This window comes from Durio zibethinus, chromosome 12 (assembly GCF_047325235.1).
Source record: "Durio zibethinus cultivar Kanyao isolate XHJ-2024 chromosome 12, ASM4732523v1, whole genome shotgun sequence".
Taxonomy (NCBI): Eukaryota; Viridiplantae; Streptophyta; class Magnoliopsida; order Malvales; family Malvaceae; genus Durio; species Durio zibethinus.
In genome coordinates, this window is record NC_143173.1 from 3,430,341 (window position 1) to 3,444,190 (window position 13,850).

General features: G+C 33.3%; 2 protein-coding genes across 5 annotated transcripts; one reads left to right on the forward strand and one right to left on the reverse strand.

Moving 5' to 3' along the window:
- The first annotated feature begins 924 nt into the window (after positions 1-924).
- On the forward strand, positions 925-2,603 carry LOC111296363 (F-box protein At5g07610-like). The gene has a single exon (XM_022890631.2). It carries the CDS (start codon positions 1,195-1,197, stop codon positions 2,395-2,397), a length of 1,203 nt encoding a protein of 400 aa, XP_022746366.2. The 5' UTR covers positions 925-1,194; the 3' UTR covers positions 2,398-2,603.
- Positions 2,604-3,503: 900 nt separating this feature from the next.
- LOC111296362 (putative ADP-ribosylation factor GTPase-activating protein AGD14) lies at positions 3,504-9,662 on the reverse strand. 4 transcript variants are annotated; one of them, XM_022890628.2, is made up of 13 exons: positions 9,219-9,662; positions 8,476-8,537; positions 8,034-8,121; positions 7,879-7,940; positions 7,697-7,793; positions 6,818-7,270; positions 5,552-6,214; positions 5,248-5,355; positions 5,056-5,172; positions 4,868-4,954; positions 4,246-4,375; positions 3,998-4,043; positions 3,504-3,882 (listed from the first exon to the last, which is right to left on the reverse strand). In XM_022890628.2, exons 1-13 carry the CDS (start codon positions 9,312-9,314, stop codon positions 3,828-3,830), a joined length of 2,064 nt encoding a protein of 687 aa, XP_022746363.2. In that variant the 5' UTR covers positions 9,315-9,662; the 3' UTR covers positions 3,504-3,827. The 4 variants fall into 4 exon arrangements, with proteins under 4 accessions (XP_022746363.2, XP_022746362.2, XP_089625212.1 ...); XM_022890627.2 differs by having other exon boundaries at positions 3,504-3,885; positions 9,219-9,603; XM_089769086.1 differs by having other exon boundaries at positions 4,868-4,975; positions 9,219-9,546.
- Between the last annotated feature and the right edge of the window lie 4,188 nt (positions 9,663-13,850).

Genomic DNA, 13,850 nt, shown 5'->3' on the forward strand with positions numbered 1-13,850 from the left:
CAAAATAAGAATACTAAGGTCATATTTGGTACACAAAATTATAATAGGATAAAATAAGATAATTTATGGATAAAATTAGATTAAATAATATTATCTTATTTTATATTTGATATACATAAAAATTAGGATAAGATAATTTATTTATTTATCAAAATTATTCTTATTCAAATTTTATATAATTTAAATTATTAATATAATTTTTAAAGATATAATTGAATATATAAGTTTAATCCAATATATTAAAAATAATTCTCTTCACTCGAGGATGATTAAATAATTTTATGTCAAGAGATGTTAATTTTCCTTACAATCCTTATCTTTCTTTTTATATATAAATAAAATATGATATAAGATAATTATTATCCCATCTTATCAATAATTTTATGCATTAAATATGATCTAAAAATTTTATAAGATATAAATTAATCTTATATACCGAATTCAAATGCGTAGCTTTTAAATATAGAAAAAAAAATCTATTTATATTATTATAAAACTAATTAAACTTTATTTTTTTATATATTTTATACAATTATATTTTTTTAATCAAACTATTGAATTTATAATCTATTGATATAGATAATTGCATGCTAATTTTTTTTCAAATTGATTAAAAGTGTATTTATTTTTTGATAATATAGAAATGTCAACCAATACATATATATATATATATTATAAATAGGAATATAATATAATTATTTAATTGACTTGAAATTTTACATGATAATTGAATTTAGTTTTGGTTTCTTAAAATATTATTCATATAAACAATTATAAAAGAACCTAAAACTAAAAAGTTCGAAAATTTTACAGCGATTTAACTTGATGTCTCTAATTTGATTGGAAGGCTTTTTTTATTTATTTAAAAAAAAAAAACTTTTCTGTTAATTAGCAAAAACCCATTAAAATTCCCACTCCAATGAAAAAAGAGGAAAATTTGCCCTTTTCTGCTCCTTTGTTTTCGTTCTTATGGCTTTCAAAGAAAGGGCTTTCTGCAAATTGCTAATGGCATTAATCTGCTGGTGGAACTGTGAGTGAGCACTCAAACACAACCGTTTGCAATTTCTCAAATTCTGGGTCAGAAGGGTATGTAAATCAAGCTGATTGTGTTCATTAATGGGTATTGCTCAGCTTTTAATTTTCCTTTGAATATTCTGCTCAATTCTTCTTCTTTGCTTTGATGTTGTGATAACAATGAAGAATACTTCCATTATTATCACTGCAGCAGAGACAATTGGTAACAACCCTGATCTCTTAACACAAATCCTCCTCAGATTACCCACAAAGCCTCTCCTAAAATTCAAGTGCGTCTCAAAACAATGGCTTTCTCTCATTTCCTGCCCTAATTTCTGCCTCTCCCACACTCGCCACCACCAAACCAATGGCTTCCTCACACCCACCGCTCTTCTTGTCAAAGGGTACTACACGTTACCCTCTGAATTCGATATGGTTCCTCTGAAGCATAACAGTAGAGTACCTTTCTTTGATTATATGAATAATGCCCCTAACATCAATGTTATTCAGTCTTGTTATGGGTTGTTTCTTTGTGAGTCCGTGGTTGATAGTTCTAAAGATATCATCTCTAGGTACTTTATTTGTAACCCCACTACCAAGAAATTCAAGGAGCTATCTTTTCCTAAAAACCCATTTCAGGGTTCTAAATTTTATGTTAGTATGGCTTTTGATCCTCTCATATCACCTCATTACAAGATTATTTGCGTCCGCGAAGTGTCTGATAAACCTTCCAAGTTTGAACTGGATATATATTCATCTCAGACTGATTCTTGGAGTCTCTCTAGAATCAGTTTTGGTGTGACAGACTTTATATGTTTCGAGGATGCTGTCTTCTGTAATGGGAAGATTCATTGGAATTGTCATTTGAAGGATTCGTTATACTTTGATGTAGCAAAAGAAAGATTGGAAGTATTGCCTATGCCAATACCAACTATGGAGGCACCTAAGGAACGTAGTCATTTGGGAGAGTGTGGAGGCGTTTTATATATAGCAGTGACCTACTGCATACTTGTTTGTTTAGAATTTGATGTTTTTGAGATGGCAAGTGATTATTCTCATTGGTTCCTGAAGCATCGTCTGTATATTGGGGATTTAGTGAAGGATTTTCCTGAGATTATCTGGAGTTATGATTTTTATTCTCCTGGATTCTCTGATGTGTGTATTACTCAATTTGGGAAAGAAGAAGAACCTAGGGTTGTGGTCTGGATAGAGAATAAAGTAATTTTCTATGACTTCAAGGATGGGGCATGGAAATCGCTTTATGATTTAAGGCCAAGTGTCAACTTTGACTCGTTGGATGAGTGTTATCATTATTCTGATTTGATTTTGCCGTATCAAAGTATCCATGCCTTTCAGTACTTTGAGAACCTGTCTTCTATTTGAGGTTGTATATTTTGCTAGCACCATATCTCCACTCTTCTTTTGTTAAGTAACTGAGAATTGTTTTATGTATTCTTATACACTTGGTTACATTTGGTAGTTCACCTTATAGGTTTTTCTAAGTTTTTCCACCAATAAAACAAATGTTACTATAAGAATCCTTGTTATTGATTATTCAGATCAAATTAGTACCACACATTTTACTCTCATGTGTGTATGTCTGTCCCCTCTGTCCCTTTGGATATATATACACATGCAGATCTTTATGAGCCACTACACTTGTTTTATTAGAAGTACTTTCTGAAGTTTGTTTTTCAACATAGCTTTACTTGAACTTTCTGTTGATCTAGCTATTGTTTAGCAAGACAATCCCTGCAACATGCAATTCCCAGTTTTTTTTTTCCCCCTTTTGTTGATGGATTCAGGGTCAAATGTTTCTTATTTTGGTTTTAAGTTAATATCAGCTTTTGTAAATTCTGATAGTTGATGATTATTAGCAAGTGTTGCTTAGTTTGAGTTCTTGCAGTTAATTTCTTGATTCATATCAGTATCTTTCTTTAATGTGGCAGTCATTTTGAATGTTGTTTGGATACTGCAAATATTTGCTCCAAAAAATCGAAAAGTATTTTGTGGTGAAGTTTTTGACTCATCCCTGTTATGAAAAGGATTGGTTACATAGCCTTTTGCTATCAGTTGGATCACTGTGAAACTAAGAGTTGACAGCATTCGCCTTTCTATATGGCCTCGTCTTGGATTTGAACCATTACCCTTTAAACCTTGCTTGAAAAAAGAATTAGCTATATAATTGAAATTTTCGTTACTCTTTTTCCATGAATGTACATATTTATTCTGCTCCATTAGTAGCACTTTGGTGGGCTCTTGGTTCGATTTGGAGCCTGTGCTTTCATTCTATTTTCCATCAAGTTAGTAATCATATATCCTGATGCTTTTGAGTTGTCTTATTCATTCTCTTCCTCTGCTTGTCAGTGCAATGTTGCATCTCCTAGCATTGAAGTTATGTTTGAGTCTTGAAGAGCATCCAACTTTACTACATCTCATACCGTTGCTTACAAATATACGTAACCTTAGAGAAATCAAGCCAAAACTAGTTAAAGAAAGCCTATGAACTGGGCATAATTAGAATGCATTCAAATCTTTGCCACCCTAAGAGCCATAAAAGCCTATCTCCCCTACCAATCTCTCCTTGCTGCATCATTGCTTCCAACAAGTGTGTCACATACAGACAAGAGGCCTCAAAGACAGAACGCAAAAGAATTTTTGGCCTAGGCAACGTATTATTTTTCCCAAAGAAAAAATGAAATGACTTGACACTAGATTTAATTCTAATGGACCAAGAGATTGGCTACATTTTGGTACAAGGAAACTACAACAGATTGAAAAAGTACCAAAATGCCACCTTTGCCGGTAGAATTCTATGCAAAAGGATTTCCTCCAATGGAAGCAACAGGCCCTTGGACTGTGACATTCCTGCTAAAATAGAAGACGAATTTTAACTTCCCAAAGCATAATATAATTATGCATGGTTACTTGGGTACCAAAAGTTGTAATAATGATGATAAATTTTGACTACAAAACAACTTACGATAATTGAGAACTAGGTGTTTGGCCAGACATGTATGCTAAGCCACCTGCAGAAATAAACAAACAAATTCAAGTATCTACTTTAGGAAAACTTCATGGTCCATTGTTATACATATTTTTCAAAGGCATCAGTTTTGCTTCTCTTCTTTTCTTTTTCTTTTCCTTAGTGCATGTCGAATAAGATCCATCAAACAACCATCAACTTAATAATTATGGCTCCCTAGTTCCAAGGAGACAAACAAGAACTACCTTGTGGTGTTGCTGGAATATAAGGTGCCTCAGGTTTCTGAGGAAACCATGGTTGTGATACACCACCAAGAAAGGTGGAAGGCAACTGAGCATTAGGAAGTGTTGTTTGTAATGAACTCATATCCAAGAACTGCAATATGCCATAAACAAGGAAGAAATTGATTAGAATAATTTCAGTATTGCATCTGCCCTTTTCCCACAAGTAATGCACTCCAAATCAATGTAAAGCATGTACTATTAAAGAGAAAAGGTAAAACATTATTGATGTTCACCACAAAAAGGTGGTTGCAAGCAATATACAGATTGGCATTTCATCGATTCACAAATTCTCCTTCAAGTATGAAATTAAGTACATTCATGTCCAACCAGAATCCAGAATCTCAGTAAGACCAACCAAAACACAAAGTGAACAAAAGCATGCAATAATACAGATAAAATTATAGGAAATATTCCCTCAAAAGAAATGGTAAGCAAACTGTACAATCCCCCTCCATAGAACTATTGCAAAAAAAGGTTAGCATGGATAAAACAAAGAGACATTCTAACATCAGGTAAAGATCAACCAATTTTACCCAAAAAAACACAGTATAAAGATATTCAAGGATCAACATGCATGATATACCATGTCACTTTGTTCCAATTCAGAATCATAAGGAAGATCAAATGGGTTGGTTGATTTATGATCAGCAGCATGTGACTGTCTCTCTCCCTGCGATATTAAGTTCAAAACCTAAAGAGATTAAAGAAGCACTCAATAACAAACCATACAACACAAATAACAAAAGGAACTGATAAGTTAAAAGAACAAACCAAAAGCGGATTCACCGATGGAGCATATGATGGTGTTATGCCATTCTCTGATGGTAAAGTAGCAGCAGGGAAACCAGCAAGGGAGGCAGCTGTTTGGATGCCATCATTATAAAGGTTCTGCAGGAACAGATATTTAAACATAAATGGAAAAAAGTAAATCATTGGCATCATTACAAATAGAAGTAGCAAAACCTCTGAAGCTGCTAAGCCCCAATGTTGATCAGTGGTCACCGAATGATTGTACGGTACTCGTGGTTCCAGAGGAAGTGATTCAGCAGAATCATTAAAAGCATTCCATGACTGTTGAAAGAAAATGGATCACTTGACCAGACATTTGACAGGAAAGAAAGAAATTTATATTTCTAACCATAATCATTTGTAGGCCACGCAGTGAAAAACATAAATAAATGCATGCTACAAGAATCATTGTTTCTTATTCTTCACAAAACTGCAATGGACATAAGCAGAGCACATGTTAAAATGTGAAATGGCTTACCTGAATGCTGGTTGCAGCAGTGGAGGCTTGACTATCATGCAAGCCCTCTTGCCATTGACTAGCCATTACTGAAGTAGCTCCAAAAGCGCTAGAATTTTCCAAAAGTGGCCACTGCATGGTTGTGTTTAAGGATGACAATTGATCAAACTTCACTGACAAATCTCCATCACTGGGCATCACAGCAGGCGAACGAATTTTGGCTACCGGATTAGATGCCACATGCTGAGAAGTATCAAATGTTGCCCATCCTTCATTTTTAGGTACAGGTAACTCCGGTGATTTTCCATCAATTGTAGTTGGGGGCTGCTCAGCAATCCCAGCAAATAAGTCTATAGATGGAGTATATGGGGAAGGTTGATATAAATTCGCAGGCAGCATCAAAGCTGCAGGTTCAAATATATCTTTGGAGGAAACTGATGATGTTGCAGGTAGCTGAAACAAATCTATAGGTGGAGCAGCCGAAGCCTCAGGTGTGTTAAAGAGATCCAGGCCGTTATGATTCATAGGAACAGGTGATTGGGTGATAGTAGATGCTTTATCATGATAGAACCCAGCAGTTTGTTCAGGTTCAGATAAAACACCCAGTCCAATGCCTGAATTATATGACTTGACAGGCATGGAATTTCTATCAGATGACCCGAAACTTCCCATGGATTTAGTTCTCTAGATAAAAGAAAATTCGGGTATCAGTTAATGATGAGTTCATTTAACAGATAAAAGTAGTTGTAAGATTACACATGATAAAGCACGTATAACTACAGCAAACAAAGAAAAAGGGTTCATTTACTTGACAACACATACATCTCACACAATTAGTATCACTATGATCACCTTAGCTAGATTCACATTCCAACAATCACAGAGTTGGCAAAATAACATTACTACTCTATATGAAATGCCAAAAGCATCTCCCAAATGTGCATATATTTATAGGTCTTTGTGGAATGCATTGAGCACGCATACGTGGCAATTGACTATAAATTATGCATTCACATGACTGAAATTTGAATGAAATAAATGAACAGCAGGCTCCACTGGAATATTTTTAGATATGTTATGAGCTACACAATTTATCATGAAAGTTTGAGCTCTCTTCTTGATGTTAATAATCACTATATGGAAGTATCCCACCAGAATACATCAAAGCCTGTATAGTGTTTTGCTTCAAAAAATCATATATTTTCAGATGTGGCACATGACTTTAAAAAAAAAAAAAAAAAAAGAAACTACTTCTCACTAATAAGATGTAAGTGTGAGATATGTGACCTGTGGGAGTGGGATCCCTCCGGCATCTTTTTTAGAACTTGGATCCACAAAAAAATTAATTGTTTGCTGTTGTGTATCTCCATTTAAAATATCTCTTGAAGGTTGAGCAGGTGGGCTGCCAAATCCAATGTCCTTCTGAAAATTTGGTGACCCTGTACCAGATTTGAATGGATCACCTCCGCTAGATACAGAGTAGTCTGAAACCCTAGGAGCAGAACCTTCATTTGCAAACCTGTCCTCAAACATTTGATCACTTAAGTGACCAGGACTGTAGACAAAACTAGAACCTTTCCCCGCATGGTGGCCTCGATCTGAACCAGGCTTCCTAGAAAGCGCAGCAGCAACTTGTTTTCCATAACGCCGATCTTCATATTGATAGTCATAAGGTGGACTTTGAGAATATGAATGATAAGAACTGGCACGTCTTATCTCATCTTCATTATTTCTAGGGCTCTGTCAAATTCATTCAAGAATACCACATTTAAACCACCGTTCTAGGATTTATTGTGATTTATTCAAATAAAACAGAAGAGACAAGCACATAGAAACACCAGTATCTAAAAACTGGCCAGTTTAATTCCATTTGCATAAATTTGTTTAACAAACACCAGAGTGGGCGGTGGCTCTAAAATGAAAATAGTAATTCAGTTTTCTATAAAGAAAACAGATAAAGTTTTTTCATTTTAGAAAAAACAGAAAATACACAATTAGGAAGATCAACTTCAGACCAAATGATCCACAACCATATTCTCTTCATTTTCTAATTATAAAACATGGTTTTAAGAAACAAAGCCAAGAAGCATAAGGGTTTAGCAAAATTTATAATTTGAAGAATTGAAAGTTTGAAACCACTGTTTATACTAAATACGAAGAAATTACCTGCATGTCTCTTGGAGGCTTGTCAGATGTTTTTCCTCCGGCATATTTTCTTTCCACATATACACTCTTTATAAACTCTCGGATTTTATCAGCGTTGCTGCAATGAGAAAGAGTTATTTGAAAACCCCACATCCGTCAAGAACATGCCTAGTACTTTAAGTGAAAAATCACATATTCTGCACCTGCTGTCAGGCAATCTTTGCCTCTGCAGGTCCCAATCCTTAAGATATATATCTCTTGCACGCTGAAAAGAGTAAAACACAGAACATCTCATCCGCATTATACTAAGCATCCCACTCTTTCCATAGATATCAGCAAATGTAACACTAGTTCAAACCTGATTACCACCATTCTGAAGAGCTTCAACTTCCTGTGAAGTGAACTTTGACATTGATACAGACTTTACACGATGAGTAAACTCACGACTGCAGTACAAATTAATACAAACACAAATGACCACCATGATAGGATTAAAAAAGGTAAAGATTTGAAAGACTTGATTCTGTGATGGCATGTCACTCCACCAGAATCATGTAAAGTAAATACAAGTAAGCAACCACCGACTAAATTGGTAAAAGAAAGATGCAATAACTCCTTTAAGGAACTTAAAATCATCACAATGAGCAACAAAAAAAAATTAAATTGCAAAAATCATAATGCATTGATTTCCACAACATTGATAAAGTTACGTACTACCAAATACGCAAAGATTCACAACAGTGACAATTATTTCTATGGAAAATAGTAGATGATGAAATAACTAAAAAAAAAGTACTTACTGTACCCCACTGCAAGTCATGCAAATGAAAGTCCAAAAATTTGTGCAAACATACTGAGGACCCTGCAACAATAGAACCACAAATTAATATCAAAGAAATATGAATACAAAAATGAAAAAAAATTATCATTAGAAGCTTAAATAAAGATAATTTTTTAGTGTGAGGAACAGTAAATAAAGCTAATTTATATCCTTTTAAATCATGCCGAACAACAGCTTGGCCTGATTTGAGTAGGGAAAAATTTTAAAACCAGAATTTGAAATCAATTAGTGCAGTTGATTTAAAAAGAAACAACAAAGCAAATTTCAACACTCTTTTTAAAACAGCTGATTTACCATCTTGACACTCATTACTATTAGATGCATTGCATTCAAAAAATCAAGAAAACCCAATTTCAAAAACCATTTCTAAACCTCAAACCCATCTTCTTTTTTCCTTTTTCAGTTTCCCAGCCTCCAAACAGACCTTAACTTTCAAAACAGTGGCTAAACTAATTACAAAACAATTAAAAAAAAAAGAAAAAAAAGAAACCCAATTTCAAAAACCATTCCTATAACCTCAAATCTCTCCCTTTTTCTTCTTTTCATCTTTTAATGCTTAACTTTAACATACATCAGCTAAAACTAATTCTTCCCATAATTTGGCAGCCTCCGTAGCACACCTTAACTATAGAAACCCATAAGCCAAAAACTCTTTCTTTTCTTTTTTTTTCTCAAAAGAGAGAGAAGTTTGAGAAACTTTACCAAGCTGTTACAGTTAATACAACGACGATTAGGAGGCAGCTTCATGAGACCTCTTATTATCTTCTCGTTTCTTTCTTCTTCTTTTCTACTTCCCATTTCTCAATACAAACAATTTTGATCTTCCAAAATGAACAAAAGCCTCAAACAAAACCTAAAAGCTTCAAAATTTATCAAAAACCCAGTTGGGATTCAGTACTTTTTGCTCAAAATAAGCCTTATACTAAAGCATAAATCAAAGAAAAATGAGAACTTCAGAGGTTTGTGGTTTGGAGATTTTTTTGTTAAAAGAACAGTAAATTTCTTAGTCAGCTGTGATTGGGGCAAGGACGCTGTGTGCCTTTCATTTTAAAAAAATATAACATATTTAAAATTTAAGGAAAATAAATCATAGGAAATATTAAAATATTAAAAATTCAACCAACGGGGAGTGGAAATTGGCAGGACAAAATTTTGCTGTTTCCACGAATTCTATATTTATTTGAGTCCACGTGATAATTCAATCTCAACTCCATGCAAATTAGTGGTAGTAATGAAAAGATATTGTTTCAATCAAAATATTCCGACCTGAAATGAAACAATTTTGTTCATCATCAAAATTGACATATGATAAGAATTTGAAAGAAATGAAGATTATCCAAAAAATAAATAATCTTGAAAAAATTATTTGACACGTTATTAAATTTTTTAATTTCAGAAAATTAAAAATTAACAAGTATTTTATTTTTAATTATTTTTTTATGTTTTTAATATTTGTAAGCGATATATGTATCTTATTAATTTTTTTTATGAAATATAACAATTTAATTGCCAAATTTGTTAATTTAAAATTTTTGAACAAGTTAAATATAAAATAACACATAATTTCATGTTAACTCAATAAAATAAAAATAATACAATTTTTTTAATTTAAAAATAAATTATAAATTAAATTTTATTATTGAATTTTCTATTTTCTTGAATTTTGTGACTGAATATGAGAATCAAATGGTTTAAGTCGTATTACTATATTGATCCTTGAATCAAATGGCTGTCACCATCTTTTTTGCTCAACAATTGTTAAATATTTCTTGTATCTAAAAAGTGGAGTCCTTGACACATTTATTATTAATCTTTTCTGTTTGTTGATGAAATTGTGCTTTGTAAGTGTTAAAAAATACAGCACATCCTATGCTTTGGTAAGTTATTAATGTCTCAACTTTTTCACAAGTGCACCTCATTTCTGACAAAATTAGCAATATCTGATTGACTGTTTGATTTTAAATTTTCCTGACCATTATCACATAATATGATTCTCTAGGGTTGATTTATCAGGTACTTAACCTGATTTAATTGTTTGGGTATGGATTGCTGGCATAAGGTTAAGACTATAATGATTGAGAGATTTCCGTATCTTCTTTTTTCCTTTTTCAGTTTCCCAGCCTCCAAACAGACCTTAACTTTCAAAACAGTGGCTAAACTAATTACAAAACAATTAAAAACAAAGAAAAAAAGAAATCCAATTTCAAAAACCATTCCTATAACCTCAACTCTCTTCCTTTTTCTTCTTTTCATCTTTTAATGCTTAACTATAATGATTGAGACATTTGTGGCTGCAATTTTCATCATGATGGATATATGTAACAGGACACTTCAGATGGTGCTGTTGCTGTTGAAGAGGATGCTGGTGCAGATGAAAGTATTGATGTTGAAGAAACACTTCTTCAGCCATTGCGTCATTGCTCCAATCATACAATAAAGCTTTGGCAAGTAATGATGAGTCCAAAGTTGCTGACATAGAAGCATTTTTAAAATCCATTGAACAAAATGGATGAGAAAGTTGATCTTGAAAAGAAAATGGCTTCTTTTTTAGAAGAATTGTCAGTAGAGAAGGATCGGATTCTTAGAATTAGTGCGGACTTTGGCAACTTACGTAAGAGGACGAAGAGAGAGCGCTTTTCATTGGTAACAAATGCCCAAGGAGAAGTTTTGGAAAATTTGTTGCCCGTAACAGTGGGAAATCTCTTTTGATCCAATGGTGAGTTAATACTTATTACTCTCTGCTCTCCCAACCTTTTGTAGACATGATAAATTCTACTAGGAGCTTCTTCATAACTAAACGTTGTGATGTTTCATGATTTGTTGCATTCTATTCTTCCCAAGTCAAGGGCACTTTGATAACTGCGAATGTTCATAGCCTCATTCAAATTTTCTCTTACTATGTTCTTGGCCTCTTCATCATTAAGATGAGGAGGCAGCTTGTGAACTAACTGTATTTCAAGGCCCCAAATACATGATTGTATTTGATTGTCGATCAGAAGAATTACTGAATATGAGATTGTTATGGAAGAGAATACAAATTTACTTTAAGATATTGAAGTTATATCTTCAAAAGATGGACATTACATTTGAATATTATATGAAAGGTATCATTTTGGTTTGTTAATTGGCTTAATGCAGGTCAAGTACCGAGTTGGCTTGATATTCGGGCAAGTACTTGATGAGCTTTCTCGAATATTTAATCAAGTTTGTTCATGTTTTATGAAGACCTGCATAAACCATATCTTGATTGATTCGAGCTGACTTGGTGAGTTTACGAGTAATAATATAAGATGTTGATATGAGTATTACATTTTAGTTGTGGCATGAAAACTTGTAACTCCTTAGGCTAAAAAAAGGTGGGTAGATAATGAAGAGAAACTTCATGGGAGCTTCTCTTATTTTTGTGTATTGCTGATGGTACTTATTTCAATTTTCTTACAAATTGCTTTTTGTGTCTCTTGTAAAAGCTGCATGAAGCAATTATGCGTAAGGATTCCACAGAAATTGAAGAAGGTATCATTCTTCAAGAATTTCGCAAGGGGTTCAAGATTGGAGACAGGCTGTTGCGTCCATCAATGGTGAAAGTATCAGCTGGTCCAGGGCCTGCAAAGTCTGAACAGGGATATTCATCAAAAGAGGCAGATGTAGGTGAAAGCGCGGAGACCAGCGAAACTGTCGACAGCAATGAAACTGCCGTAAGCAGAGAAACTACCAAGACCAGCCGGGACTTGAAGACTAGATAGAGAACCTGGGTTCAGTTTTGAACAAGCAACACATAGGATTCAATATTACTGCCACTGTTAGGACTCAAATTATGGTGGTTCTGATTGTTGTGGGTGATAAATGTCATTGTTAATTTTGTTTCTTTTTGGAGGAATTTAATTTTACATTGATATGAAGAAATAGCATGCGTTGGGAACAATTTCTTTCTCTTGTTATCCCTGCTTGCAACCTTGCCAATGGACATACACAAACATTTAACTTGTTAATGGTTGTTGTGGCAAAACCATTGCATTAGTTAATTGAGTGGAATGTGTATTCAACGTAAGACATCAGCTATTCTCAATTGCATTGGATTTTTCTTGTTCAAGGCTTTACCTATTGCCCATGATTACTTTTAGAGCTGACAAAAATTGACCCTGAAGCACTCTCTTAATCGGTTTGAATTTAATTTGGACCAATTTGATTTGATACAATTATAGTTATATTATAATACATAAAATTAAAATTCAAAATCAAATGTTTAACTTAAAAAGTTAAATCCAAATCAACCAGCTCACCATGCCAATACAAATTCGAATAAATACTATTTATTTTTCAACAACACGAATTCCAAATTTATGCCCTGTTGCCTTCTCTCCTATTATGACATAAATTACCAAAACCCTTAACCATATAACAAAAAACCATTACTAAATACTAAGTCTTTTGTCAATAATAATACGATATGTTGGTAAAATTTTAAATTTTTTATTTTAATGATAAAAATTTAATCTCTGATAATTTTATATAAAAAAAAATAGTTTATATTTGATACACTATTAATGTATAAATTTTTGACATTATCAATAAATCAAATGATGATAACTCATTAATTAACAAATATCGACCCTTAAAATAAATATACACAAATTAAAATAATTTACTCATTAATGAGATATTATCATTAGATTCATCTCATTAATGAATTGTCCTTATCTGATTTACTAACAATATATAAAATGACAATATATCAAATATAAACTCCAAAAAAAATAACTTTACAGGCAACACCTCTATCTCTTTTTTTGGATATGTATTCATTATTCAAGAAGCAGTAAAATACTACTACGAATGTCAACAACCTGTACCTGCTATTTACTATTCAAACATGTTTCTACATAGCTCCCATCTCTCACAAAGCTATATACATGATCACAAACGACACCGGACACCCTTTAATCCCAGAAATCTTAATCCTACTACATCCTTGATCTACCCTTAATATTTGCCTCCCACAACTTCATCTGACCTGTAGAGTCTCTTGTTCCTTTCTGCCCAAATCCAATATATGTATGCCCCCATGCTGGACGAAGCAGAAGAGATAATAACGCCTTCCCTCAAAGCCTGCTAACTGCCCATTGGAGCTCTCTTTCCCATCCAACAACCTCTTCGCACAAATTGCATAAATCAGCACTTTTGCCATGCATCTTTTGAGTAATTACAACTGAAAAATATATGGTCTCTGCTCTCTTTCTCCTGCTTACAGGGTACGCAGTCTCCATCTGTGTAAATTCCACATGCAACCAGTCTATTTTTGGTTGGTAGTCTATTAAGTATAGCCATCCAAGTTAT

Bases quoted from the DNA above. Each gene is read 5' to 3' on its own strand.
- LOC111296363 (XM_022890631.2), top strand. From the start codon at position 1,195: ATGAAGAATACTTCCATTATTATCACTGCAGCAGAGACAATTGGTAAC.
- LOC111296362 (XM_089769085.1), bottom strand. From the start codon at position 9,314: ATGGGAAGTAGAAAAGAAGAAGAAAGAAACGAGAAGATAATAAGAGGT. The intron at 4,976-5,055 runs GTTTGTTCTTTT...TAATCTCTTTAG, and splicing joins CATCGGTGAATCCGCTTTTG to GTTTTGAACTTAATATCGCA. The intron at 3,886-3,997 runs GTAAGTTGTTTT...CTTCTATTTTAG, and splicing joins ACACCTAGTTCTCAATTATC to CAGGAATGTCACAGTCCAAG.